This window comes from Bubalus bubalis, chromosome 20 (assembly GCF_019923935.1).
Source record: "Bubalus bubalis isolate 160015118507 breed Murrah chromosome 20, NDDB_SH_1, whole genome shotgun sequence".
Taxonomy (NCBI): domain Eukaryota; kingdom Metazoa; phylum Chordata; class Mammalia; order Artiodactyla; family Bovidae; genus Bubalus; species Bubalus bubalis.
In genome coordinates, this window is record NC_059176.1 from 38,070,720 (window position 1) to 38,098,119 (window position 27,400).

Sequence of the window (27,400 nt, forward strand, 5' to 3'; positions counted from 1 at the left end):
GTGTGAAACGTTGCAATATAAAACAATGTTTATGTAATTCTGCTAAATCTTGTTCCCCTTTGGAATAGTCTATCCAGGAATAGACTCTATGTGTTTGTTACCTTGTCCCCAACCACACACATACACGAAAATGTCTCCGCCTTGACAACCCCATCACCAGCCTTTTCTCCTTTCCGATGACTCTTCTGAGAGCCAGCCTAGGGCTTGACACAATAAGTTCTCCATAATTATTTGTTGATGTTCATTGCACTGCTCCCAGACAATGCTTAGGTGTTACTTTGTCAGGAAAATCTCAGTGTGGGGTGGGAGATAATTAGTTGTCTCTGACTTCCTTAGGAGAACGAACTAGGTAGAAAGATGGCGTTCTTCGGGCTCTGAATAACCTATAAGCCTGGCATGGCAAACGTAGCTCAATAGGAAGGGATTGGGTTTGGTCCTCAGGAACTTCCCTAGCGAACCATCTGCATCGCAAGGGCGGCCAGAGGCCAAGAAAGGGCGCTGAGCTCTCGTCTCCTTTAAGAGGTGTGGCCTCGCTGTAGCCACCACAGGAGTGATTGGCTGAAGCTGCCTGTCCCGGGGCGGGACTCCGTTGCTAGGGAGCGGCGCGGGCCCTGAGGAGACTGCGGCGGCTGCGCGTAGGAGCGAGGTGCTTGCTGGGGCTGGGGTGCGCGACGGCGCCGGGGGCTGCGGTGAACGCCTCACAGGCCGTGCAGTTCCCTGTGGGGAGGCGCCGTCGCCATTGCCACCTCGCTCGGTGAGCGCGTCCCGCTCGCCGAGCAGGGCCGCAGCCGACCGCCGGCACCATGGGCCAGTGTGGCATCACCTCCTCCAAGACCGTGCTGGTGTTTCTCAACCTCATCTTCTGGGTGAGCGTGGCCAGCGGGCGGGAAAGGGCGAGGGGCCGGCCGTGCGGCCCGAAGAGGCCTCGGCTGAAGCGCCGGTGGGGACCCAGCGGGGACACAGGCTGGGTCGCGGCTGGCGCTGAGGAGGTGGGGGAGAGACGGGAGTCTGCGGCGGAGACCCGGGAGGGCCTGGGCCCGGAGGCCGCTTCGCTTGGTACCTCCGCGGCCGGGACGAAGACTCGGGGTGTAGAGGGCGGTGAGGAGAAACCCTCGGGGGCTTCTGGCGGCCTCCGTCTCGGGCCCAACGCCCCGGCCGGCGGGCTCTGTGCCAGGAGCCCGGCGCTGAGAGCCCCCCCCGCCCACAGCCCAACCTCCCCCCGGAGCAGCCTGCTGGACGGAGAGCTCACGTTGCAGATTCTTTCAGGACATCAGGCTCGAAATAGGATATTCCACAAAGGGTCGGGCTCCGCTTTCTTTGTCAGGGCCCGGAGCCCCCGCGGCTCCACTGGCAGCCCCGAGGCGAGCGTGCAAACGGTGAAGTGCGGGGACGCTTCCGACTCAGGCAGGAGGAATTTTGCCTTAGAGCTCTTTGTGTGTGGAGAACGGGTCGACTGGTTACCAGCCCAGAAAACGGAAAGGTTTCAACTTGAGAAGCTAAATAATCCTGTGACCAGGAAAATCAATCTTATTTGTTTGGTCATGGGGGTGGGTAGCCTGAGATTATAAACCTTGGTTAAATATGACTCGAGTGTCGCAAGATCTAGAAAAGGATGAGTTCACTTTCAATAAAAGGTGGCTTATGTTTTTTTGGACACGCCCCCAAAGAAAGGGCCCTTTATAAAGCACTTCATCTTACTTCAGGTCCTTATCTCGTCAGGGACTTTTGTAATAACCTGTGTTATTCCTATCAGCCTCTCCACCCTCTAGTTCATCTGGACCTTGCACCCGGATAAATCTTACTAAGCTTTTCTTCCTTCACATCACTTTACTTCATTTAAAAAATACACACACACCTCTCCCCCAAAGCTTCAGCAGTAGAATAAAAATACAATGCCCTCCTGGTATTGCAACCAAAGTCCTCAAATCATCTTTTCCTTCCTCACGATTGACCATGTTCTTAAACCATGTTCTTAAACACCTGGACACTTCTCTGTCCCCAGTCTTCAGGACACTTCTTGAACATTTCCACTTCCCGTCCTTTTGTATGTCTCCATTCACCTCTTTGCCACAAACATACCTAAATTGGAAGGAATCCTTTCCTTCTTACAACCCGGTTCCCTCCTCCCCCTGCAAAGAATGAAACTTTTCATATCCTAACTGCTGTAGCATAAAAGAATAACTACACATCACAGGGCACTTACCACACACGTCTTTTGCCATAGAGAGTCTTTCAGGGTATGGTGTGATGAAAAGAATCCTGACTGAGAGTACTGTGCAGGATCACCCACGTGACATCAGGATTCCATGATTTCTTCTTTTCGGTTTAGAGCAGTGTTTCTTATACTTTAGTTTGACTTCGAAGCCTTTTTAAAACGTAAAAGAATCTCCTAGTATCTCCAGATGAGAAACACTATCAGATAAGAAGATTCTTAAGTGTAGACTTAGCTTTGTATCCTTTATAGGCCCTTATTTTTTTTTATGGGCATACAGTTTGATTTTGAAGAAGAATCTGTGTACTATCAGGTGACTTCTAGGCCTTTCAAGCTCAGGGACTGGAATTGTTAAATAAAATACTGGAAATACAGGAACCATTTTCTTTAATTAAATTTTCATTTAAAATTGCAGTTTATTCAAAGATTCATTCATCTTTAGAAATTATATAAGTATATGTGCCATTATTGGCACTTAGTGAAGAAGGTTATGTTGAACTTCGGTTGTGCTTTTCATGGTGGGTTCTTGCCAAGGCTGAAGTTAAACACCCTTTATCTAGGTTAGTAGAATAGTAAAATGTTTGTGAGGTGAGCTGTGATGAGGAAGTTAAGCAGACATGTAGGGGAAAAAAATGTGGCACAGAGCAGGATTCATGTAACACAACTAAGAAGGAAGCAATATTAGCTGTGTCTCCCACAGAATTAGTAGTTAGGGACCAACTGTTGGAATCTGATGGTGTTGGTAATCATAACTAAATTTGAGTGCTTTTTATACCCAGGCACTGTGCTAAGCACTTTAATGGAATAAAGCCTCATAACAGCCTCATTTGGCAGGGAATATTATGCTTCTCTTACAGATGAGGACATTAAAGTTTACTTAAAGTGGCACACCCAAGGTGGGGCAGAGCCAGCCTTCAAACCCAGGGTGTCCTATACTCTAGAGCCTGTGATGTTAGAGCAAAATGTGATTTCAAAAGACTTGCAAAGGGGAAGGAGCTCTTTAGGCAGAGTTAGACTCACTTGCTCCAAAACATGATTTTAACCTTGTTTAGAACTTCCACCAGCATTTAAACTAGACTATTTAACTTGTCAGTTTAAAAAATTAGGTCGTCATGAGGAAGTACATAAAATATGTTAATCTGTTCTTCCTGGGTTTTTTTATTGCATTCTTCAGTTCTAATAAGTGTATTCTTTTATAAGTGGTCCGTTCCACCTTTTAATACCTTAATGTTTAAGTGTAAGAATAAGCATTCCCTACATAGAGCATCTCTAACATTTATCTGGGTTCCCCTCGGCAACATTTCCCTCATAGCTCAGTTGGTAAAGAATCTGCCTGCAATGCAGGAGACCCAGGTTCAATTCCTGGGTCGGGAAGATCCCCTGGAGAAGGAAATGGCAACCCACTCCAGTGTTCTTGCCTGAAGAATCCATGGTCAGAGAAGCCTGGTGGACTACAATCCATGGGGTTGCAAGAGTGGACACAACTTAGCGACACCACCACCACTGGTCAACGTTAGCAAAGATTTTTTTTAACTGTTGCATTGGCTCTTTACTATCAGCTGATTGTTGATAAGTGTTGAAGTTTAATTCGTTTGGCAACATATTTAAACTCTGTCTCTTAATATCTTGATATCCTGGTTCAGTTGGCAGTTTGTTCAGTGAGCTGTGATGTGGAAATAGATATGTACTTGAAATGCTTAAAATCGGCATTAAATGATATAACAGCCAAAGTTGTTAATGTTGACTTGGTGTAGATTATTGTGGACAGTACAGTCTAAGAAAATTACTGTGGAAAGGCACAAAGGGGAAGCAGTGGTTTCTAAAGTCCTTAAGCTTGTCTTAATGGAAATTGAGAGCTCATCACCAAATTCCAAAATATTAGGGCTTATAGCGTGAAAGGTAATTTTGGACAAGTGAAGGGATGTACAGCTTGGATCTCTTTGTTTTTTACAGAGTGGCATAGCTTTAATGTGTGTATTGGTGCTAGACCCATGATGATTTTTGGAAGACAAAAGTGTTTAGTTACTAAATTTTGAAGGCTGTTAGAATAAACAGTCATTAACCTCTTCTCTAAACTGCAGTTTTGCTCCAAGGTCAGACAAGAGCCTTAATTCAGTGGGTCATTTGATCTGACCTGGGAGGCCTCATCTAAAACAAGTTTAAATCAGTACTTGATAATTTCAGGTTTTTTTCTGTTCAGTTAATTGAGTACTTAATTAAGTCCCATGTTATACAAATTGCCTTTACTTTTTCTACCCTAGAAGAAGAGCCAATTGGCTAGTGTTTATTTTGCTCACACATATCTTAGGCATTATAGAGACTGTAAGGGAAAGCTTTGTCCATGCTTGCAGAATTTCTAGTCTGGCACATCTGCTTAGGGCGTTGTTTTTCATCAGTATGAAAAGCCATAGTAACGCTACAACGGCTGTGGAGTAGGAAATACCACAAGGTAAACACCTTTTAAAGGCTTTTGGAAACAACTTTAGAATGTGGCAGCTTCACTAATCATTCATTCATATGAAATACAAATCCTATTTAAAAGCCTTATTTAAGCTTTAAAATTTGTCTTGTCTTAAAAAAGTTTCAACTTTCATTTCCCTCTGTGAATACATAAAATTAAGGAAATGTGCTTTGTTAAGCAGATACTACACAAATGTTTAAGCACCCACTTTTTGCTTATATTACTGATAAAGTGGTGGAAAAGTGAAGATCTCTGTTCTTACAGAGCTTTACAGGACAGACGGTTAAAAATAAGCAAGAAAAATAACAGATAGTGATATGTTATGCAGAGAATTAAGACAGAATGATATGATAGAGTGATTAGGTGACTGCTTTAGGTTGGCAAAGAAGTCTTCTCCAAGGAGGTGAAATTTAATCTGGAATATGTGAAGGAACAGATGTTGGGGTGATTTGGAAGAAATGGGAGACATTTAAGACAAGGAGCAGCCTACAGGCCCTAAGGCAAATTTGATGTGTTCAAATTACCAAAAGAGGTTTTAGCTATACCTTCATGCTTTTGTTTAAAAGATAAAAATTTATATGAAATATTTCATTATAAATGAAGAAAAACTGCTTGTCACACATCTCCATATACATGTTTTGTGTTTTCTAGCACATCTTGCACATTCGAGTTGAGAATATGATACTTTAAACTGGATCCTTCATCTCACATCCTGGAATTTGTTTCTCTACCTCTTGTATTCCCATCTTCATGAGTGACTGCTCCAACAAAGAATATGTCATTGGAGCACACCTTCAGCTAACATTTCTTTTTTCATAGTTGTTTCTCAGTTTACTAGAAGAAAAGCAAGTTATGGTATGACAGGAGACCTATTTCTTGTCTTTGACAGTTAAGAAAATGAATTACTTCCAGTCTTACTGCATTCGAAGTCATCTGTCCACTGGACCAAGTACCTTGTGGCTGGGAGTTATTAACTGAAAGAACTCAAAGCAAAGGGAATGTAGGAGGACTCTCTTTAATTGGAAATTTAAGAAATAGGTTGTTTATTACCTTTTTAGGGTATTTATCATGCTTTGAAATATTTTAATGAATTTTATTCCATAAGATCCAACATTAGGAATTTTGCAAAAAATTTATTCCATAAAATTTATACTTGCATCAAACAAGTATACCCTAAGACTCATTCACTCAGTAAATACTTGCTGAATGTCTGTGCTTTACTTGTTTGAGAAATGCAAAAGGTATAGTTCCTGCGTTCTAATAGCTTATAGGAAGAGGGGTCAGACAGGCAAGCAAAATCATTTAATGTTCTATTGAATTTAATTTCTAGCTGCTCCTCTCCCTCCCCTTTCCACATGGACAGTCTCAAGTCTTCCTTAAAAATGTCATCTCTTTCCTCCCTCCCCTTCTTTAATAGTTTGGTAGAGCCAGTAGCTGAGAAAAATTATTTGCATTGATGTATTTGTTTTTGACTTACTAAAAGGAAATCTATAGTAAATGCTGACATACTGTATTTTACATTGTTGTTGCTCTTGATTAAACACATAACCCAAGCAAAGGCAAACTCCTGTTATGAAGCTGAAACACCTCAGGTTCCAGTAGTAATAACTGACTCTTTACAGTTAGAGTAGGGTATGGGGATAGAGAGTCTCAAAGAAAAATGCATATTTAAATACTCTGAAAATACTCTTTCAGATGACCCCTGGAGCCTAGCAATCTGAAAATATCTAATTTCCATGCTGTTACAATAGTTTGACTGTGGCAGTTGCAGATCTCCAGTTTCACTGCAGCCTGAATGTTTTGGATTTTTCAACTGGGAGATATAAATTGGATTAAATAGAAAAATTTTGTTAAGCTTGATAAACAGTGATTCTAAAAAGTCAAATACAGAAAACGTGAAATAGGACAGAATTGAGGAACGTGACCTTTGGAATATGTCTCCAGAGCAATATTGGTTTAAAGGATTAAAATAATCTTTCTTTAAGAACAATGGCAATAATGATAGTGATATTGATAATGAAGGAAGAAGTGGCTTATTGTCAAAATTATACACCTCGAAGTAGGGTTTTGTTTTACCTGTCTCCTTGATAGGTGATATTTATGGGGGAAAAAAGATGTGTACTGAAATGATCAGAATTGTGTTAAGTAGTCAGAAAACATGTAAAGATGAGTCAAAGCCAGGCAGACCCAAGAAAAGTCATAAACAGGGAAGATTGGCAGAGGTGCCTAAAACATTTGGGATTGAAGAGATTCCTGTTTTATGTTTTGGTTAAGGACAGATTTAAGAATTCATTTGTTAAAGAACAACAAAGTCTCAATTTCAGATACAATTTTAAATATTGACTTTCATGATTCTGCAAATATATATTTCCTTTTTAAAGAAGATACTAAAAAATATTTTAATATTACCATAATTTCACCACCAAGAGACAACCAGTATTAACATTTTGGTGTTTATAAATATCCATGCATAAGTGTGTTTTTCCCCTAACATACCACAAGTGTGTTACTAAATTATGCTTCAACATATTTAAGGGCCATAATGCAAATATATCTCTAGATTCTTGGGTTTTTTCTTTTTGTGTGTGTGTAGTATTCGTTTTAATTTTTATTTATTTATTTTGCTTTACAGACTTTTGCTGTTTTCTGTCAAACTTCCAACATGATCTTTTGTTTTTGCTATTATAATTTTGTTATTAACATTTTGACGAATGCACCTTGTACAAATCTTGTGTTTCCATCTGACCTCCTTTCTTAAGAATAGACTCCTAGAAATACAGTTAATAGGTGCAAAAGCATAAATGCTGAGGCTAATGATGTGTTGCCAGATTGCATTCCAGAAAGATTCTTCTTATACTCCTGAGGGCTCTTCTCTCTGTATCCTTACGTATCTTTGAATACTGCTTGTCTTTATTATTGACCAGTTTGTTATGGAGAAAATGATATATTTAATAGCTTCCTAAATTCTTGGTTAAAATAGCTTTACTTTCTGTTAAGAGGATTTGAAATCTTTGGTATAGTCTTTTTTTTTTTTCCCCTTGAGTGATAGAGAAATGTGCAGCATTGGACTTGGTAGAAGAGTAATTCTATTTAATGATATGAAGTATTTTATCAGAGTAAGTCAGAACCAAAACAAATATGTTTGACTAGAGAATGTTATATAAGTAGTAGAATGCTGAAAGATTTAAGGTGATTTTAAGAAACTTATGGCTTGAGGGTGAAGTTTGGGGAAGCTTTCAGAAATCCACTGTGTAGGGACCTACCTGGTGGTCCAGTGGTTAAGACTCTGCACTCCCAATGCTGGGGGCCCTGTTCAATCCCTGGTCAGGAAACTAGATTCCACATGCCACAGCTAAAGATTTCTTCTGCTGCCACTAAAGATCCAGCATGCTGAAACAAAGAAGATCAAAGATTCCACGTGCTGCAACTAAGACTCGGCACAGCCAAACATAACTTTTTTAACTTGGAAGATAATTGCTTTACAATATTGTGTATGTTTCCGCTGTACAGCAACATGATTCAACTCTTAAGTATAGGTATATCCCCTCCCTCTGAAGCCTCGCTCCCAACCCCCAATCCCACCCCTCTAGGTTGTCATGGAGCACTGGGCTGAGCTCCCTGTGTTACACAGCAACTTCCTACCAGCGATCTGTTTTACACATAATAGTGTGTATGTCAGTGCTCCTCTCTCAGTCACCCCACCCTCTTCCCCTAATGTGTCCACAAGTCTGATCTCTACGTCTGTGTGTCTATTCCTGACCTGCAAATAGGTTCATCAGTACCATTTTTTCTGTATTCCATATATATGCGTTAAATGCACTGTATAGAATTAGACAGTGGATTCCTTATAGGAGAGAAGGAAGATAGGTACATGAGAGACTATTGTGACCATACAGAAAGCTCTGAGTTAAATGTTTAAAAATAGATACGTAAGATGAATTTCTGCTGCTGTTTTTTCCCTCTCTGATTTTTGAAATCTGCGTTCTTACAAAGTCTGGAGTACACAGTGGTTTTTGCCAAGTCTTTCTATTTTTTCTCCCAACATTCCTATCGCTTCTGCTTTACCACTTGATTGTTGGAGGCAAAAATCACACAGAAGTAGTAGTTCTCGCAGGTGAGAAGAATTTGTCAGACTCTGCTTTTAGCTGAATGACTTCACATGGCCCCCTCATCTTTACCCTGTCCTGCAGGAAAGTCACTTCTGTTCTTCTTTGCTTTGTCTTCACCCAAATGCTCCGTGGGATGCTTCTACCTTCACATTTCTGAATTTCCATATAGATACACTTTCACAGCAGAGCTGTTTCATCTCCTATTGTGGAATAGTCTGTTTAATTGTAATGTTGCCACATTCCGGTGGCAAGTTCACTGTGCTTGATGTGCTCCCTTTCATTTCCTATTTCTTCTTTCTTAGAAAAGTAAAGAATTTAGGAGTTTTGTGGATTTTAGTATTTGATCATCTCTCTCAGAAGATTTGAAAAGTACAGAAACAAAGCAACTAGTTTCTAAAACCAAAACACTGGTTTCTAAACTATAGAAAAATCAATCTTACATTACAATGAAATTTCTTACTTTAAAAGGGCTTTACTTTTGTATGTAAGGAGTGAAAGGTGAAAGGATAAAGTGAAGTGTCATACTTCTGGAACTCATACTTCTAAAATTTTCTAACAGGTAGCTTTATTTTTGGAGGAATAGCTTGGTGTTGTGCAAAAGCACTGGATTTCCTAAGGTTTTAAAATTTTGTGACAGTTTAGAACCATGAGTTTATTAAAGGGTAAGGAAGAGGGACTTCCTTGGTGGTCCAGTGGCTAAGACTCCATGCTCCCAGTGCAACCAGGGGAACCAGGTTCAAGCCTGCTCAGGGAACTAGATCCCACATGACACAACTAAAGAGTTTGCATGCCACAGCTAAAGACCTGGTGCCGATTTTAAAAAGGGTAAGGAAGAACAGTTTTCAGAAAATTCTTTTTTTTTTTTCCTATTGTTTCAGCTTTCAGCCTTTCCCTTAAATTTCCCTTTACTTCTTTGTAAAAAGGATGAATATTTTTAGTATACTGTCCTCTACAAATCCTCCTCATAGGCTCAGATTTTCTCAGTGGTGACTAAAGCAGTTCAGCTGCTTCCAAGTTCTACATTTCATCCCCTCTGCAGCTGCTTTGTTGGCAAAGCCCAGAGCCTTTGATAGATCTCAATCCCAGCATGACCCTTCAGAATAAGGATTTAACCCTGCTCACCTTTTAGCCTTTCTAATAGCCGCAGCTCCTATGTTAAAAATCTTCATGACTGCAAGTCCCTAGTTAGGAATTACTTACAACTTTCCTTACATTTACCATATACGCCCCACCTGTGTTTGTCATTTGGATGGTTGGATGTCATTAAAGCAGTTGTTTATTGCTGTTTTTAGGTCTTCAGCTCTTGTTAGGACACCTTCTCTATGTTTTCAAAGTAACTGACGTCACTTCATAAGTTGTTTATTATACAACTTCTATACATGTCATTGGGCTTCAAACCTGCCTACCAATGCAGGAGACATAAGAGATACAGGTTCGATCCCTGGGTTGGGAAGATCCCCTAGAGGAGGGCATGGCAACCCACTCCAGTATTCTTGCCTGGAGAATCCCATGGACAGAGGAGCCTGGTGGGCTACGGTCCCCAGGGTTGCAAAGAGTCAGACATGAGTGAAGCAACTACACACACATACACACATACATGTTATTAACAGAAGAAAATTTAGAGGACACCCTCTATTTATGAGTTACTTGATTTATATAGTTTCATATCAGCAGTCACTGCAGTTTTTCTTAGTATGTGTAGCGACTATGCTGCTTCCCCCTGTATGTTGTCAAAATAGAAGCATTATGTTCTCAACTGCACTGTGTGATTTAGATGTTGACTAGTTTGCAGCCTAGACTTCTCTCAGATCTATTAGAAAAGGAACAGGCAGATTTACAAATGGCATCTCGTCCTTGCATTGCATTCATTATCTGTCTGGGTGGACTGGGTGGAGGCTGGCTGCACTGGAAGTGTTTCGCTTGGCCCACGCCCAGGCAGCACCAAGGGTGAGCCTTGTAGGGATCTCAAACTCATTTCATATCTAAAATGGAAATAGTTCTTCAATGTCCTGTATTTCAAATTGTTGTGTACCCATATCTTCCAGTTTTATTTTCAATCAAATTTATGTAGCCTTTAATTACGTTTACTAGCACCTCAAAGATGGAATTTATTTTAATTCAAGCCTTGTAAGACATGAAGGTTGCCTATTAGAGTAAGAAAAGCTAAGAATCCAAAGAATAGAGAGATGACTGGTAAAGACAAACTGGATAAAATTTGATTGCTTCATATATAGGATTTCTTCTAGTTCAGTTTGGGGACTAAAAGTATTTACTGTAACAAAATGTTTGTGTGTACATATGTGTATGTTTGCATATCACACATATGTAGTCAAGAAAAAGTAGTTTTTGGTATGAGTGTTAAGTATTCCATATACTTGTGTGGTTAATGCACCCAAATTATTAAACTGTTTCTCCTCTTTTCTCTCTCTTATGTCTTCCATCATCCCATAATAATATGACCCCAAAGTAAGTATGTCAGTGAACTGAGGGTCTTTGAACAGGTTCAGTTGCTGTAAGTAAAGCATTTATAAACTAATGTATTCCAGATGTGATGGCCATTAATAATTAGGTAAGCTGGATTAAGTTATTAAATCTTGTTCGAATAGTGAACTAAAATCTGTAAGATTGAACTGAAGAGGAAACAAAGCAAATTCAAACCAAAGATTTATGATTGAGCTTGAAGGGCAGTTTCAAGGGAAGGGATGAGATGAAGTGTTCTCAATGAATTTTGACAAATATCTACCACATGCCAAGAGCTGCTCTGGGTGCTGGATGGTGGTTCAGGGCTGAAAGACTGACGGGCAAAGTTTGTGCCCTAAAGGCATGCAGAGATTTATATAGTTATAATTTCAACACTTGGGATAAATGCTGTTAGAGCTATGTAGGGGATGGTCTGTGACCAAGGGCACCTAATCCGGTCTGAAATGGTCAAGAATGGCTTCCTAAAAAAGAGGCGATACTTAAACTGCATCTTAATGGGTGACAAGGAGTTACTGAGCAGATGAAGAGAGCATTCCAAAGAGAGCAGCAGAGGTAAAGAAGTGAGAATGTGTAGTACATTTGGAATAACGGCTTTCAGTTGTTCAGGGTGCGTGAGAGGTTGTGGAGTTCGAGCCCGAAAAGCGGGAAGGAACAGCTTAGTTTATCAGAGGCATTACTTGCCTCATCCTGATTTTAAACATGCTAATGCCTTGTTCTGGTTTATATTTTTAACAGAAATAACTGATCATATAAAGAACATATTATTAAGGGACAGAGGGAGGGTCAGCAAGTAAGGTTTAGGGTGACCAGTGGTAAGGCCTGAATTAAGACAAGCACTGCAGAGGGTTGAAGAGAAGTTAACAGTATTCAGGTGATGTTTTGAAAGTAAATCTGGGGCTTCCCTGGTGGCTCAGTGGTAGAGTCAGCCTGCCAACGTGGGAGATACACATTCAATCCCTGATACGGGACGATCCCACACGCTGCAGAGTAACTTACCCCAGGTACCACGACTGCTGAGCCTGGGAGCCCGTGCTCCACAACAGAGTAGCCTCCACTCGCGACAGCTAGAGGAAAACCTGTACAGCAATGAAGACCCAGCACAGCCATAAATAAAATTTTTAAAAAATAAAAAAGGAAACCTGAAGGAGTTTGGAGATTGATGGGATATAGCGGTAGGTCACAGAAAGAGTATAGAGTAACTCTCAGGCATTTGACTAGGAAAAGTAACTGGTGCCGTTTGCTCTGAAATATGAAATATGAGGGCGGATTTAATGGAGTGAGCAGGAAGGCAGCAAGGGTTTGAGGTAGGTTGAGGTCAGGGCGACTGTGGGACTTCCAGATGGGGATGTGTAGTTCTGAGTTGATGGCTTAGGTGGAGAGCTACAGTGACTGGTGAAGCCGTAGCTAGGCTAACCCAAGAAGAGCCTACAAAATGAGAACTAAATAGGGCCGAAGGTAGAACCCTGGAGATCACTAACACTTGTGTGGTAAAGGAGAGTCCCTAAAGAGAATGAGAGAGCAAGCAGTGGGGCCTCCTGAAAGCCAGAGGTGAGTTTGAAAAGAATATGGTTTTTTAAATTGGCTCCATTATTCTAGTTGACGTCTATTAAAAAGTCCATGTTATTTATTTATTTCTAAAGTCAAGTTACTTTCTCAACTTTCTGTAAATGGAGTCTTTTCCTTCCAGATCTGAGTGATTCTTCCAGCCTAGTGTATGAAAATATTCTGATGATACCCAAGCTTAGAGTCCCACAGACTTAAACTGCTTCCAGGTTGAGAAGAATTAATGATATCATTGTGGAAGCTCTTTTGTAGTTTGAAAATTAATGCTGTATATGTTAAATTTTAAAGAATGGTGAAATAATTCTTTTTATATGAAAGCCTCAAAATGCTCTATAAATGATAATTCATTAAACCGATGTTTTAACACTTAGCCTCATACTGTATTTGCTCATTCACATAAAAGCAGGCAACACTGGGCTGTCAGCATTGTGCTGGCAAAATTGACACAAGAGCAAAATTGACAATGATGAGAGGAGAACGTATGTATTAATAAAACTCTGTAGGTGGAGCACAGTGTCTGCAGCGGCAGCTGTTCTATGACTTTCTGCATTCACTTTCCCTGTAGGTGCTCTAAAACTTTGTACCTCAAAGTGTAGCTCAAAAATCAGCAGCGTTAGCTGGGAGCTTGTTGGAAATGCAGAATCTCAGGTTCCACCCCCAGACCTACTGATCAATCTGCAGTTTAATAAGATCTTCAGGTGATTCCTATTCACGTAGTTCGAGAAACACAATTCTAAAGCATAAATAGACTTAAAGGGCTTGCAAGGGGCTTCCCTGCTGGCTCAGATAGTGAAGAATCTGCCTGCAATGCAGGAGAACCCCGGGTTCAGTCGCTGGGTCAGGAAGATCCCCTGGAGAAGGGAATGGCAACCCCCTCCAATATTCTTGCCTGGAGAATCCCAGGGACAGAGGAGCCTGGTGGGCTACAGTCCACGGGGCTGCAGAGTCAGGAATCACTGAGTGACTAACACACACAGAAAGGATTTGCGAAGTTTTTAGTCATTCAGCCCTCTGGCTTTACCATTTCACAGTCTCAACTAGGACAGCAAATTTTTTAGAAGTGGGTATCATGTATCATGGTTATTAGTTACTATTGTATTTTCTTTCCCCAAAGTAAGAGATGAGAGTATAAATGCAGATTCTGGAGTCAGATTACCTGGGTTCAGGTCCTGACTCTGCCACTTGTCCTAATTTCCCCATTTGAGGGGGGCAGCCCTCCCCTCTGCGCTGATCTGTAATTGACTACAGAAGGCCTTTGGGGTGTGTGTGTTTTCATTCTTGTCATCCATATTATATGTGGGATTAATGGTTTCTCAGCCCTAGATGAGCCAGCAATTAGGTAGATGGAATTTGGAAGACTTTTCAACTTTAGTAAAGAAATGTTCTTACTAATGAATAATTTTAGCTTCACTGAAAAAAGTCTACAAATAGATTTAAAAGTGGTGGAAAATCTCATTGAGTTCGAACGTGCCAAGAAATAGTGGGAATGTTTACCAGCAGGGGTTGGAGAATTTTACCAGCGCTCTGACCTTGTTTTCTACAGGGAGCCGCTGGCATTTTATGCTATGTTGGAGCCTATGTCTTCATCACTTACGACGACTATGACCACTTCTTTGAAGATGTGTACACTCTCATCCCTGCTGTGGTGATCATAGCTGTCGGGGCCCTGCTCTTCATTATTGGGCTAATTGGTTGCTGTGCCACAATCCGGGAAAGCCGCTGTGGACTTGCCACGGTAAGTTAGTTCTTCCCTGACCATATGTCTTGTCATAATATGTGGGAATATTCATTTGTGTTACTTGCTTGACTTGAGCATGAAACTCCATATTCTCTTTGGCTCTCTTTATAATTGGAATAGAATTAGCACTTGTCTTAAACTTGTAGCAGTTATCTCAGATAATTGCTTTTTATAAGAGAGTATTTAGAGCTATTTTTTCATTTGTATTTAATTTTTGACAATGTTTCCTTACATTTTCCTTACAGTTTGTCATCATCCTACTCTTGGTTTTTGTCACAGAAGTTGTTGTTGTGGTTTTGGGATATGTTTACAGAGCAAAGGTATGTTGTCTCCTGTAATTTATATGTTTTAAAAGGTGGTTTAAGTGTTTTGAGTGAAATAGAACAAACTCATTTTCAGAGTAAACATTTTCTTTTGCCTTCAGTTTAGCCACCACTTGAAAAATATAAAGGTAATTAGAAATTATGTGTCAGGATTTCTTGTCTCATTTAATATAACAAAGTGTTACTCTGCTGCTGGCCTAGTTTTAGGTGGTGCTGGATTAGTTGCTAAGTTGTGTCCAGCTTGCGACCCCATGGACTGTATAGCCCGCCAGGCTCCTCTGCCCATGGTATTCTGCAGGCAAGAATACTGGAGTGGGTTCCCATTTCCTTCTCCAAGGGATCTTCCCAACCCAGGAATTGAACCCCGGTCTCCTGCATTGCAGGCAGATTCTTTCCGACTGAGCTACGAGGGAAACCCCTAGTTTGTAGACAGTTTTCTTTAAATGACTCTAGTTGTTGTTCAGTTGCTAGTCATTCCAGCTCTTTGCAACCATGGATTGCAGCATGCCCAGCTCCCCCATCCTTCACTATCTCCCAGAGTTTGCTCATATTCATGTCTGTCGAGTCAGTGGTGCTATCTAACCATCTCATCCTCTGATGCCCGCTTCTCCTTTTAACTTCAGTCTTTTCCAGTATCAGGCTCTTTTCCATTGAGTGGCCAAAGTATTAGAGCTTCAGCATCAGTCCTTCCAACTAATATTCAGGGTTGATTTTCTTTAAGATTGAACGGGTTGATCTCCTTGGAATTCAAGGGACTTTCAAGAGTCTTCTCCAGCACCACAGGTGGAAAGCATCAATTCTTTGGCACTCAGCCTTCCTTATGGTCCAACTTTCACATCCATACATGACTACTGAAAAAACCATAGCTTTTGACTATACAGACCTTTGTTAGCAGAGTGATGCTTTTTAGTGTACTGTCTACGTTTGTCATGTGAAAGTGAAAGTGGTAGTCACTCCGTCATGTCTGTCTCTTTGTGACCCCATGGACTGTAGCCCACCAGGCTCCTCTATCCATGGGATTCTCCAGGCAAGAGTACTGGAGTGGGTTGCTGTGCCCTCCTCCAAGGGATCTTCCCGACCCAGGGATCAAGCCTACATCTCTTATGTCTCCTGCATTGGCAGGTGGGTTCTTTATCACTAGTGGCATCTCAGTCTTTGTCATAGGTTTGTCATAGCTTTCCTTCCAAGGAACGAGCATCTCCTTGACTGTAGAATGATCTATAAATGAATAATTGGTCAGATGAGAAATTTGTTCAAATTTCCTTAGTCCATAGATTCCCAGATTTCTATTTTAGAAGAATTAAATTAAGGGTTTCATTTTCCGTTGCCTCTTCAGGAAAAAATGCCTTGGTCCTAGACATAGAAAAAGCGAGTTGGTTTTCAGTCGCTCAGTTGTGTTCAACTCTTTGCGAGCCCATGGACTGCAGCATGCCAGGTTCCCTGTCCTTCATTATCTCCCAGCTTGCTCAAACTTATGTCCATTGAATTGGTGATGCCATCTAACCGTCTCATCCTCTGTCATCCCCTTCTCCTCTTGCCTTCAGTGTTTCCCAGCATCAGGGTCTTTTCCGATGAGTCAGCTCTTCGCATCAGGTGGCCAATGTATTGGAGCTTCAGCTTCAGCATCAGTCCTTCCAATGAATATTCAAGGTTGATTGCCTTTATGATTGACTGGTTTGATCTCCTTGCTGTCCAAGGGACTCTCAAGAGTCTTCTCCCAACACCACAGTTCAAATGCATCATACTGGGGGTTGCAACCCTACAACTTGTTCCTGAGGAACAAGGGGCCCTACCAAATGCCAAGACAACTATAGCCACTCCCTTCTTTCCTCTTTTCTGGTCATTTCTTCTTTTCTTGCCCCTTTCCTTTCTATTTTACCCACTTTTGCCTTCCACCTACAGCAGCATTTAAGGCTAAATAGGCTGCTTTAAATTAATTAATTTGGGTATAACTATAGAGCTGTTACGGAGAAGGCAGTGGCACCCCACTCCAGTACTCTTGCCTGGAAAATCCCATGGACGAAAGAGCCTGGTAGGCTGCAGTCCATGGGGTCGCAGCAACCCACTCCAGTATTCTTATCTGGAGAATCCCAGGGATGGGGGAGCCTGGTGGGCTGCCGTCTATGGGGTCGCACAGAGTCGGACACGACTTGAAGCGACTTAGCAGCAGCAGCAGCAGCAGCATAGAGCTGTTATGACTTCCCTGGTGGCTCAGAGGATAAAGCGTCTGCCTGCAATGCAGGAGACCTGGTTTTGATCCCTGGGTTGGGAAGATCCCCTGGAGAAGGAAATGGCAACCCACTCCAGTATTCTTGCCTGGAGAATTCCATGGACACAGGAGCCTGGCGGGCTACAGTCCACGGGGTTGCAAAGAGTCAGACACGACTGAGTGACATCACACACTCACACACACAGAGCTGTTATGGGCTTCCCTGGTGGCTCAGGGGTAAAGAACCTGCCTGCTAGTGCAGGCGGCATAGGTTCAGTCTCTGCGTGGTGAAGATCCCCTGGAGAAGGAAATGGCAACCCCCTCTAGTATTCTTGCTTGGAAAATCCCATGGACAGAGGAGCCCGGGAAGCTGAAGTCCATGCATTAGCAAAAGAGTTGGACACAGTTTATCGACTAAACAACAACATAGAACCGATACAAAGGCATCCTAAGGTTATTTGAGCACACCTGGGGTTATTTTCATTGTAACTTATGGTTTGGAGTCAAAGACATGATAGGCTGATTTACTATTTAACCATTGCTGTGTAAGGTACCAGACAGGTATGCTAAAAAAAAGAATGCAGTGGATCATACCCCTGCCTACAGTCTGGTTATCAATTTTATGATCTTAACCACATGACTGATAAAATTACCAAATAGGTCTCATCATCTTAGAAGGGTAAGGAGAATCTGGTACAAGCAAACTTAATTAAATGACACTTTAGTTGCCACTCTGTTGGCAGTGATGTATTTTGAAGAGTTGATTTCCTGATTTTTTTTTTTAATCTGTTGATTACTTTTGCATATTTGTCCAAGTCTAAATAAACATTAAATAAGTAAAATGTAATATTGGTATTTGTCCCCAAAGTATCCGGTGGGTGCTTTTTAAGTTGTTTAATTTTTACCTCCTTTAGGAAAGGAAAATGAGTAGGTCTTCTAAGAACCCCATTTGAAAAAGGAGGGAATATATTTGTAATTTAGATACCTATCTCAAGGCTCAACTGCTTTCTCCCTCTTTCATACATAGGTAGCCTGCCATCTTGCACACAGTCGTCTCTTTGATTGCTTTTAATCTAATGTAATATGTCTGACATTTTACCTGAGTCTACCTGAAGGCAGGAAGGGAGAAAATTTTTTTCTTACAAGAAATTCATAGCGCTATCTCAAAACTTTACATACATGCCATTTAGGCATTTAGCTGGAGCCTTGACTAATGTTACTTTCACCAATATTTTTGAGGGACTAGATTCTTTGTTTTGATTCAGGTGGAAAATGAAGTTGATCGCAGCATTCAGAAGGTATATAAGACCTACAATGGAACCAATCCTGATGCTGCTAGCCGGGCCATTGACTATGTTCAGAGACAGGTGAGTTCTCTTGAAGCTGATTTGTTTTTGAGAACCAGTCGCTATTGAGTCAACATTGAACTTAGCTCTATTACTGTGTAAATTAGCAGTGTACCTTTATAGCCATGGTTAGCTGTATAATGAGTCCAATATTTTTACCTTCACCCTTGAAAAGTTTTTTCCACCATTACGTAGCATAGCCATAAGAAGCATCTGCCCTTCCCCCCAAAAAAATAATCAGCTAAAGGGGTGATAACGAGCGAGAGGTTTATGTCACAGGAAAGTTGAGAGCCCTAATGAACTTTAGAGGCGGTAAGAAGTCTTTCACATACCTTTAGAAGATAAGACCGCCAAAGATAACAGACAAAACTGTAAAAAAAGAAAATTATTGTAGACAATTTGAAACATACCTAAAGGTAGAATCATGTAGTAGATCTTTGTATCCATGAACTCACCTCAAAATTTATCCACTTTCTGCCAATCTTATTTCATCTATTTCATCTTATTTCTTACTCCCGCATGTCTTTTGCTAGTTATAACTTAGAGTAATCTCAGACATTTCAGACAAAAGATTTTAAATACTTTCTCTTTCATATAATATTTAATTCAGAATCAGATGTTTAACAGGCAAAATTAAAGATTTTTTTTCTTAGCTATAAACTACCCCTTGTTGGCAATATGATTTTTCAAACAGAGGGTCTAGAACCACTAATTATATGTAGCTATTTAAATTAAAGTTAAAAATTCACTTCCTCAGTCAACACTAGCCACATTTTGAGTGCTCAGTAGTTCCGTGTGGCTAGTTGTTACCGTTCTGAGCTTACAGACCTACAGCATTTCTGTCACTGCAGAATGTTCTATTGGACATCTGTTGGTCTAAAGTAGCTTAAAGCTCTGCAGTGCACAGAACTCTGAAGTTCAACACAGGGCCATGTATTCTATGAGGACTGATGTCTCTGTTCTCTTCTCTGTTAGCTGCACTGTTGTGGAATTCACAACTATTCAGACTGGGAAAATACAGATTGGTTCAAAGAAGCCAAAAACCACAGCGTCCCTCTTAGTTGTTGCAGAGAGACAGCCAGCAGCTGTAACGGCAGTCTGGCCAACCCCTCTGATCTCTATGCTGAGGTAAGTTTAGTTTCTTGACTAGCACTTGTCCAGCCTGGTAACCTGTTTTCTTGGTGACTTATCTCTACCTAGAACTTCTCTACCTTCTTTTACTTGCCTTTAATGTCATTTAATTTTAATTTATTTTCAAATGCATTATCTTTTTCCCTCTTATAGTTTGTCATTTCTATTTCTGCCAGTGAGTAGTAATGTGTGACCCTGCAGCTTTTCCCTTTTAAAAAGACTAATGAAGATGACTTTGGGTGTTTCAGGGGTGTGAGGCTCTAGTTGTGAAGAAGCTACAAGAAATCATGATGCATGTTATCTGGGCAGCATTGGCATTTGCAGCTATTCAGGTAAGCACAGCTAGCCAAGGAGTTATCAGAGTGTACTGATTCTCCAGTGTCAACACCGAATGGTTTTTAAGTGCAGTTAAGCTTTGTGTATATGGATAACTTGGAAGTGATTGAGGTACAGACACCAGTGTCCAACATCTTCTATTTCCTGTCTCCAGACATAGACCCAGAATGGTCCCAGAAACCAGAGATCTGGATGGGGAAACCATGGACGGGGGACTTCTTATTTTATTTTCTTGACTTGATTAGTGAGTGACTTGTTCAAAATACAGACTGTTGTCATAATGTATTCTTGGGAGGTGCTTTAGTAGAACTTCACACAATTGTTAAAAAAAATCAAACTGCTTTATGTTAGCTTGGAGATGGAAAGCTTTATTTTAATTTTTTTTTGTTTCTCTTTCCATTTCTTGCTTTCCTGTCTCCAAGGGATTTATATGTTAATATACATACATCAAGAACTGGCACTACACTGGTCTCTTACACTAATAGGAGCAACTTTATCAGTTTACAGAAAAGACTGTTAAGTAAAAACCGAGGTTTAACTGCCCTAGTATTTGTGGATTTAGTTTTTTTAGACAGATTGTCATCAAGAAGTCTGTCATACCACTTGGCATATCTGGAAATGTCCCGTGTCTTTTTGGTAGCTGAGGGTACTTGTCCCAGCTCCTACCAGTGAAAACAGTCTTTTTTTCCCCCTTATTAATAGCTTGTACAAAGTAGCTGGTAATTGTTTTAATTACCTCTCACTTTATCAAAAACAAACAAACAAACCCACACATACCCTTTATACCTTATCAGTTCAGTTCAGTTCTGTCGCTTAGTTATGTCTGACTCTTTGTGACCCCATGGACTGCAGCACGCCAGGCTTCCCTCTCATCACCAACTCTTGGAGCTTGCTCAAACTCAAGTCCATCAAGTCAGTGATGCCATCCAGCCATCTCATTCTCTGTCATCCCCTTCTCCTCCTGCCTTATATCTTCAATCTCATACCCCCCTGAAAAAAATAAGGATGATGACTATTTTTCTGCCCAGTTAAACTACCTACATTCCTAGTTTCTCAGGTATATATATTTTATCTTAGGGATTCTGTTAGAGGAATGTTACAGCTGTTTGAAAATGATTGAAAATCCTTTGCATCAGATCTAGTTCTCAGAGTATTCTTTAGTGTTCTTTTAGTATATTCTTGAAACATGCTTCAGGTACAGAGAATCTATTCTAGCACATTATTGACCAGAGACATATCAACACCACAGGCATTAATTAATTTCTGCAAAAATCCCCCAGGTGATAATGTGTTAAAGTTTTTATATCATTTAATTGCTAGATAAACCAATGTAATTGCTAATTTATATATAAGTTGCTTGGCTTGTCTGCTGTCTGTATATTTGAACAGAAACTAGTGTGTTTAGTAGGAAGTGCCTTTTAAAATGGCAAAAAGGTGATTGTTTACTTTGCTGGTATTCAAACACCTCTGAAATGATTGATTAAAAAGCCTAGCTCTATTTGCTATGGTCTTTGCCCTTCTAAGCATTTACTCTGTGGCTCAGCATAGCAGTAATCTGTAGATCAGCAGGGGTGTATTTCATATTTTCTCTGTGTAAACACTGTCATTTAGCTAAAAATAACAAAACATGAAGGTGGTGTCTTTACCCAAGTGAAATCCTGATCTGTGCATTTTTAATGACTTTATGTGTGGTAATAAAGCTGCATATATTAGCATGCAGCAGAAAAGCTTAAGTATATGATGCTTATGATCATTAAGTATGCAACATGTATATAGAAGGCTAATGAAAATCAACACTCAAATATGTCCCTCATCTACTTGAGCTTATTAACCAGCTTATTAATATTTCTTCATTAAATATTTTTCAGTGGGGACTAATAAACATTCTAACCAGTCTCTTAAATATGCCTTCTTATACCATTCTATAGGTAAATCATCGTGGCTTAAATAATATCTGATAAAGCTTTATGTTTCAAGTTCAGCAAAACCAAGTCAGAGATTGAGAACTTTTGCAGACTTGAAACATAGTGGTTTTGAAAATTTTAAAAATTTTAGTTTTAAGAGAAAAACATCCATTTGCAGCAAAGGATTTTCTAATATGTGTGAGTACCTATAAATGTTTTAACTTTTGGTATTCAGAATCTGATGTGGATTGGTGCCCAGGATATGGAAAACCTAGGTGAAGGCAGAAACAGCTCAAAGAGCAATGAGCTTTTATACTTACCGTGATAGAGAAAGAGCTAGAAGGATGCTTGGAGATTCTCCAGTCCCTGTTCCCTTAGTTTTGAAGACCTTGAAATTGAGGAAGAGCAAGGATAGCAGCATGACTTAGGACCATCACTAAATCTTGAACCTTGTCTCCATGTGTGCTCTGCCTCTGATTACAAATTGAAGAATTAAGATTCTCAAAAGATTAAATTCCTAAATTCTGTTATGAAATCTGACAGCAAATTGACACTTTAAGCTGGGTGGAATACAAAATATAATAGCATTGAAAAATTGTTAGCGTTTTTCTTCAGGTTCTAAAGTGGAGAAGCTCTAAGAGCTATTGTGGTAAATTGTTTTACTTAATGGTAAAGAAAGATGATTTTTGGTAATGTTGTGAGTATCAAAACTATGCAAGTGCTGTCTCCTTTGATTTTGAGTATGATTTGTTGTACCATTAAGCTACATTTCATCAATATTTTAAGACATAAAAGTGAATTTAAGATAAAATTTTCTCATAAGCTTAATTCACCAATAAGAGCCTGTTGTTTGAGTATCGTGGGCCAGTCTGCCCACCACCTCTTTTGGTGTGAGCCCCACTCATTTTATGTATTGTCCATGGCTGCTTTTGTGTTATGGTGACAGAGTTGAGTAGTTGCCACAGAGACTAATTTTGTCTCTTGGTTCACAGAGCCTAAAATATTTACTATAATTGTCCTTTATGAAACTTTGGCGTTCTAGTCTTGTTAAGTGATCTAGGTTTGGGTAGGACCAAAATGATCAAGAAAAAAAACGCTGAAAAGTGCTAGTTAATTGTTACAACAGGATTTTTTAATATAAGAGAATTGAGATTTTAAAGATTTTGCATACTCCTTATACTATTAGTTTATTAATCAGCAAGATATTTCACTTCTTTGATAGTAACCAGCCTCTTAAATGTACAAATAAAACAGTCTGGTCATAATAATAAAATCTAAATTTTTGATTTGGCAAGCTCTTTTAAGTATCAGGTGCAGATAAAGCTCTCTACAAAGGCAGTATGGGAAAAAATGGAAACTGTCAGTCCTTGGAGTCTCACAATGCTGTCACGTTCTTAAGATGGAATGATCAAGAGCAAAATTTTATAGAGAACTGCTTCCCAAGGCCATGCTGCTTTTTTCTGGTCTGTATGCCAAGTGTGAAGTAGGCTGAGACTGCTATTTCCTTCCTGCTTCTTCTGACTTCTATTTTAATTCATTAAAATGAGTTAAAATACATATGTAAATAGCACTTTGGATTGGGCCCTTTAGATAGTTAAAATTGAGTGGCTTAATTCTGACTATCTTTTGAAAAAAATATTTCAAGTAATTCTTCCTTAAAAACTCAAAACTGAAGCTTGGGAAGCTAATTCCTGAGTAGCTAAGTTGTGGGTTTTTTTTTTAATTTGGGGAAAATTAATCTTAATTGTTAACTTTTTGAAAATTCTTTCATTGAAAAGCCTACTTGATAAATTTTTCTGCAAATGATAAATATTTAATAATAGGTGAAACTCCTGCTCAAGTCTTGATGCCAGTTCTTGAGTCCCTCCTTGGTTAGACAAGCACATAAATATTTTTTATACAAATAGAAGCTTATAGGATGCAATTTTCTACTTTTTTTCTTAAGATAATTGTATAAAGCCTCCAGTTTTGAGAAATAATGTGGACAGAATCTTTATGTGCCTTGCACAGTTTCCCTCAGTGGTTAACATTTTGCAAAACTGTTATATGTCACAACCAGGACATTGGCATTGATACAATCCACTGGTTTTATTTAGAGTTCTCATTTCTATATGTGTATTCAGTTCTGTACAGTTTTATGACCTGTTTGGTTCTTGTATCCACCACCACCACAGTCAAGATACTGACCAGTTGCAACACTGTAAGAGTCCCACCTGGTACTCTTTTATGATTGCACCCACCTCGCTCCCATGCCTCCTCCCCCATACCCTGGCAACCACTAATCCGTCCTCCATTCCTAAAACTTCATCATTCTAAAAATACTATATAAGTGGAACAATATATGTAGCCTTTTGTACCTTCTTGAAGACAAATTAATATGCTATCATGGATACCTATAAGTATTCTATTTTTTTACCTACTTCATAATTTATTTGCATTAATGGGCACTTATGGAAGTGTTGCTATTACCAAAATGCAAGTAGTGAATACCCTCTGTATGTATGTGCAAAATCTATAGTGAAAAATTTGTAGCCTTTAAGTTGAGGGGTCAGAGAATAGGGATGGCTTTTTGATAGGTGTTTCTAAATTTTTCTCAGAAAAGAGTGTTTCCAATGTCCAGTTCTGATTACCTTGTGTAAAATACCTACTTCCCCATAATGCCATCTATAATTGTGTATCATAGAGCATTTTAATCCTTGGCAGTCAGTTTTTTTAATCATTTGCGTGATGTATTTAGCAGTCATTTTTGCTGTTGGCTGGGTGTTACATTTGGACTAGGTGCAGATTACTTCTCATGACTTGAATATTGTAGGGATAAGTTTCATCCTAAGAAATCACACTGCAGCTAAAACATTTGTGATATTTTTAAATCTGTTGTTGGAGAATTTCAATAATCAATGAGATTTTAATGTAGCAAAGCTTTGGAAATGAACCTGTAATACTTAGTGATGAGGTTTGCACTATAAGAAGTTATTGTGTAGCACTTAATTTTTTTTTTTAATTTTTATTGGAGTATTTAATGTTATTAAACAGACTCATTTCTAGGCATGAGTAGGATTTTATCAAGCTTATTGAATTGTTTTTAAATCAGTACAAGTTGATTTAATTTAAATTAAAGTCAAGAAAAAAAGGATACTTATTTCAGACCCCATTTTGAGAGTGCTGACTCCAGTAGAAGTTAACCAGCTGAAAGGAATATGAGGAGGTGAGAATGGGAAGAGATCTTTTTCCCAACTAAATCAATAATTTCAGAGCTTAACATTTTTATTGCTTAATTTAACATTGCCTGGGAACATAATTGTGTTTGATCTTATAGCTATTCTAAAAATGTTTTGATGTACAGTAAATGGAAATGTGTTTTTTAGGAATTAGATACTAAACATGTCTAGAATTGGCTTAAGATATATTGCGAACTTCAACAATATCTACTTTTAAAATGTCTTTAAGGTACTTGGCACTAGTAAACACTCAGCAAATGCTGTTATAATGAAACTGATGAATTCAAGCAGGAAGTATATATCCCAAATGGGTAGAATAGAGGCTAAGTAAGAGAAGTTGGAGTGTGTGACTTCATCATGGAGAATTCAGACTGAGGACTTCCTTTGTCTCTGAACATGTGTCTCATTAGTAATCTTCCACTTCAGACTTTGAGCGTCTAGTTATAGATCGGGTACATTCTGTTGAAATTAGATTGACCCCTGTATGTACAAAGGGCCCTGCCTTTTAAAATCAAATAACTGAGACCTTTCACTTTCAGTGAAAAGTTAGAACAGCACATTAATTTATTTAGCTCTTTAATAACTGTTTATATTTTGTAAGAAGGCAGGTCAGAAATTCTAGACTTGTTTCTCTTTAATCCAGCTTAATCCTCTCACTTATCCAAAATAACATGGCATGACTTTATTACTACTCCAGTTTGCTATCACAGAAGGATTAGGCCTATTAAAATGATGAAGAAAGTGACCTTTAAAAAGTAATATGTACATAATATCACAGAGCTGTCCTGGATTTCAAAAATAATAATTGTGAAGCAGAAACCTTCAAACCACACTTTTTGGCATCAGGATTGGTTCCCCCTGCATAGGGATTTTGGGCTACTCATATATTGGGCTTTTCATTCTGTGGATTGTCATAAAGCTTATCTCCCCAAAATCCAGATGTGTGAAAGACCAACATTAGATTTCCTCATATGTAGTCTTTATCATTCCACTCTAGACCTTTGCTGTCTAGTGTGGTAACCACTAGCCACATACATCTGAATATAAATTAATAACATAAAAAATGCAGCTCCTTAGTTGCACTAGCTCCATTTCAAGTGATCAGGAACCTCATGTGGCTAGTGGCTACCATATGTGACAGCTCAGTTATGGACTGTTTCCATCACTGTGGAAAGTACACTTTTGTACAGCCCTAGTCTGGATCAAGATGGGGATGGCACTAGGAGAGCCTGGATATTCTGCTTGCTTCATGGATTATTCTTAGATGTGCAGCAGGGATGCCAAAACTGGGTTCTTAGTTCCTAAAAGGATAATGTGTTCATTAGAAATTGCTTACTGTTCATGATTTTTTTGATGATTTGAGATCTTTGAACTGTGAAACAGTTCCATTGCCAACAAAGAAATACACACTTGCTATAAGAGGATTTTCAGCCTTTTTTCCCCATTGTTTTCTTCCTACAGCTGCTGGGCATGCTGTGTGCCTGCATCGTGTTGTGCAGAAGGAGTAGAGATCCTGCTTATGAGCTCCTCATCACCGGCGGAGCCTATGCATAGTAGAAAACTCAAGCCTGAGCTTTTTAGTCTTGTTCTGATTTGGAAGGTGAATTGAGCAGGTCCACTGCTATTGGCCTCCTGAGTTCATTTAGTTAAAGCACACATACACAGGTGTTGGACGGAGCAGCTTGACTCTTCATTTGTCTACCTTCTTACCTACCCACCTATGACTTTTTTTTTTCCCTGTGTTTTAGCTGACTCTCCATGTCTGTAAGTGTTTTGAGTATGGCGGTAAATGTTCTAATCTCAGAACCGTTTGTGAGTTGTGTAGTGTGGTAGAATTAAAGGTTGACGTGGCCCTGCTTCTGTCACCTCCAAGCATAACGGGACTGCTGCTGTAGTATCACCAGGTCCTTTCAGTCTTCACAGTGGGGAACTCTTGGCCAAAGGTTTTGGGGGGGAGGAGGAGGCAGTCAGCTGTCTGGTTAAAGTTAATACCAGATAGTGCCCCTCATCAGTGTCCTTTTTAAAAATATACTATAGTCCAGTAAGATAGCAACTGTACAAAATGGCTAAGATAGATTTTAGAATCATACCTCGTGTATCTTGGTTCATCTTCAAAATCAGACTGATCTTTGAAACTAGCGGTTTTTAATCAAAGCTGGCTTTATAGGAGGAGTATAATGTATGCACTACTGTTTTAAAACAATTAGTGTGAAGGTGTGCGTGTATTTTTGTATGATTGAGCCCATTCATTGTAAGTCTAAACTCGTTAGAAATAATGTACCCATGTAGACTAGCAAAATAGTATGTAGATGTGATCTCAGTTGTAAATAGAAAAATCTAATTCAATAAACTCTGTATCACCCCCTCAA

General features: G+C 39.7%; 1 protein-coding gene across 1 annotated transcript; it reads left to right on the forward strand.

Annotated features, from left to right (window-relative positions):
* Positions 1 to 605: 605 nt before the first annotated feature.
* Positions 606 to 27,400, forward strand: TSPAN3 (tetraspanin 3). Its single transcript, XM_006080704.4, has 7 exons — positions 606 to 866; positions 14,370 to 14,561; positions 14,810 to 14,884; positions 18,362 to 18,463; positions 19,418 to 19,570; positions 19,822 to 19,905; positions 26,493 to 27,400. Exons 1-7 carry the CDS (start codon positions 804 to 806, stop codon positions 26,583 to 26,585), a joined length of 762 nt encoding a protein of 253 aa, XP_006080766.1. The 5' UTR covers positions 606 to 803; the 3' UTR covers positions 26,586 to 27,400.

What these genes read in the sequence shown, in the direction of transcription:
- TSPAN3 (XM_006080704.4), top strand. Translation starts at nt 804, where the DNA reads ATGGGCCAGTGTGGCATCACCTCCTCCAAGACCGTGCTGGTGTTTCTC. An exon ending in TTCTCAACCTCATCTTCTGG is followed by an intron (nt 867 to 14,369) that starts GTGAGCGTGGCC and finishes TGTTTTCTACAG; the next exon opens with GGAGCCGCTGGCATTTTATG. An exon ending in TTGACTATGTTCAGAGACAG is followed by an intron (nt 18,464 to 19,417) that starts GTGAGTTCTCTT and finishes CTTCTCTGTTAG; the next exon opens with CTGCACTGTTGTGGAATTCA.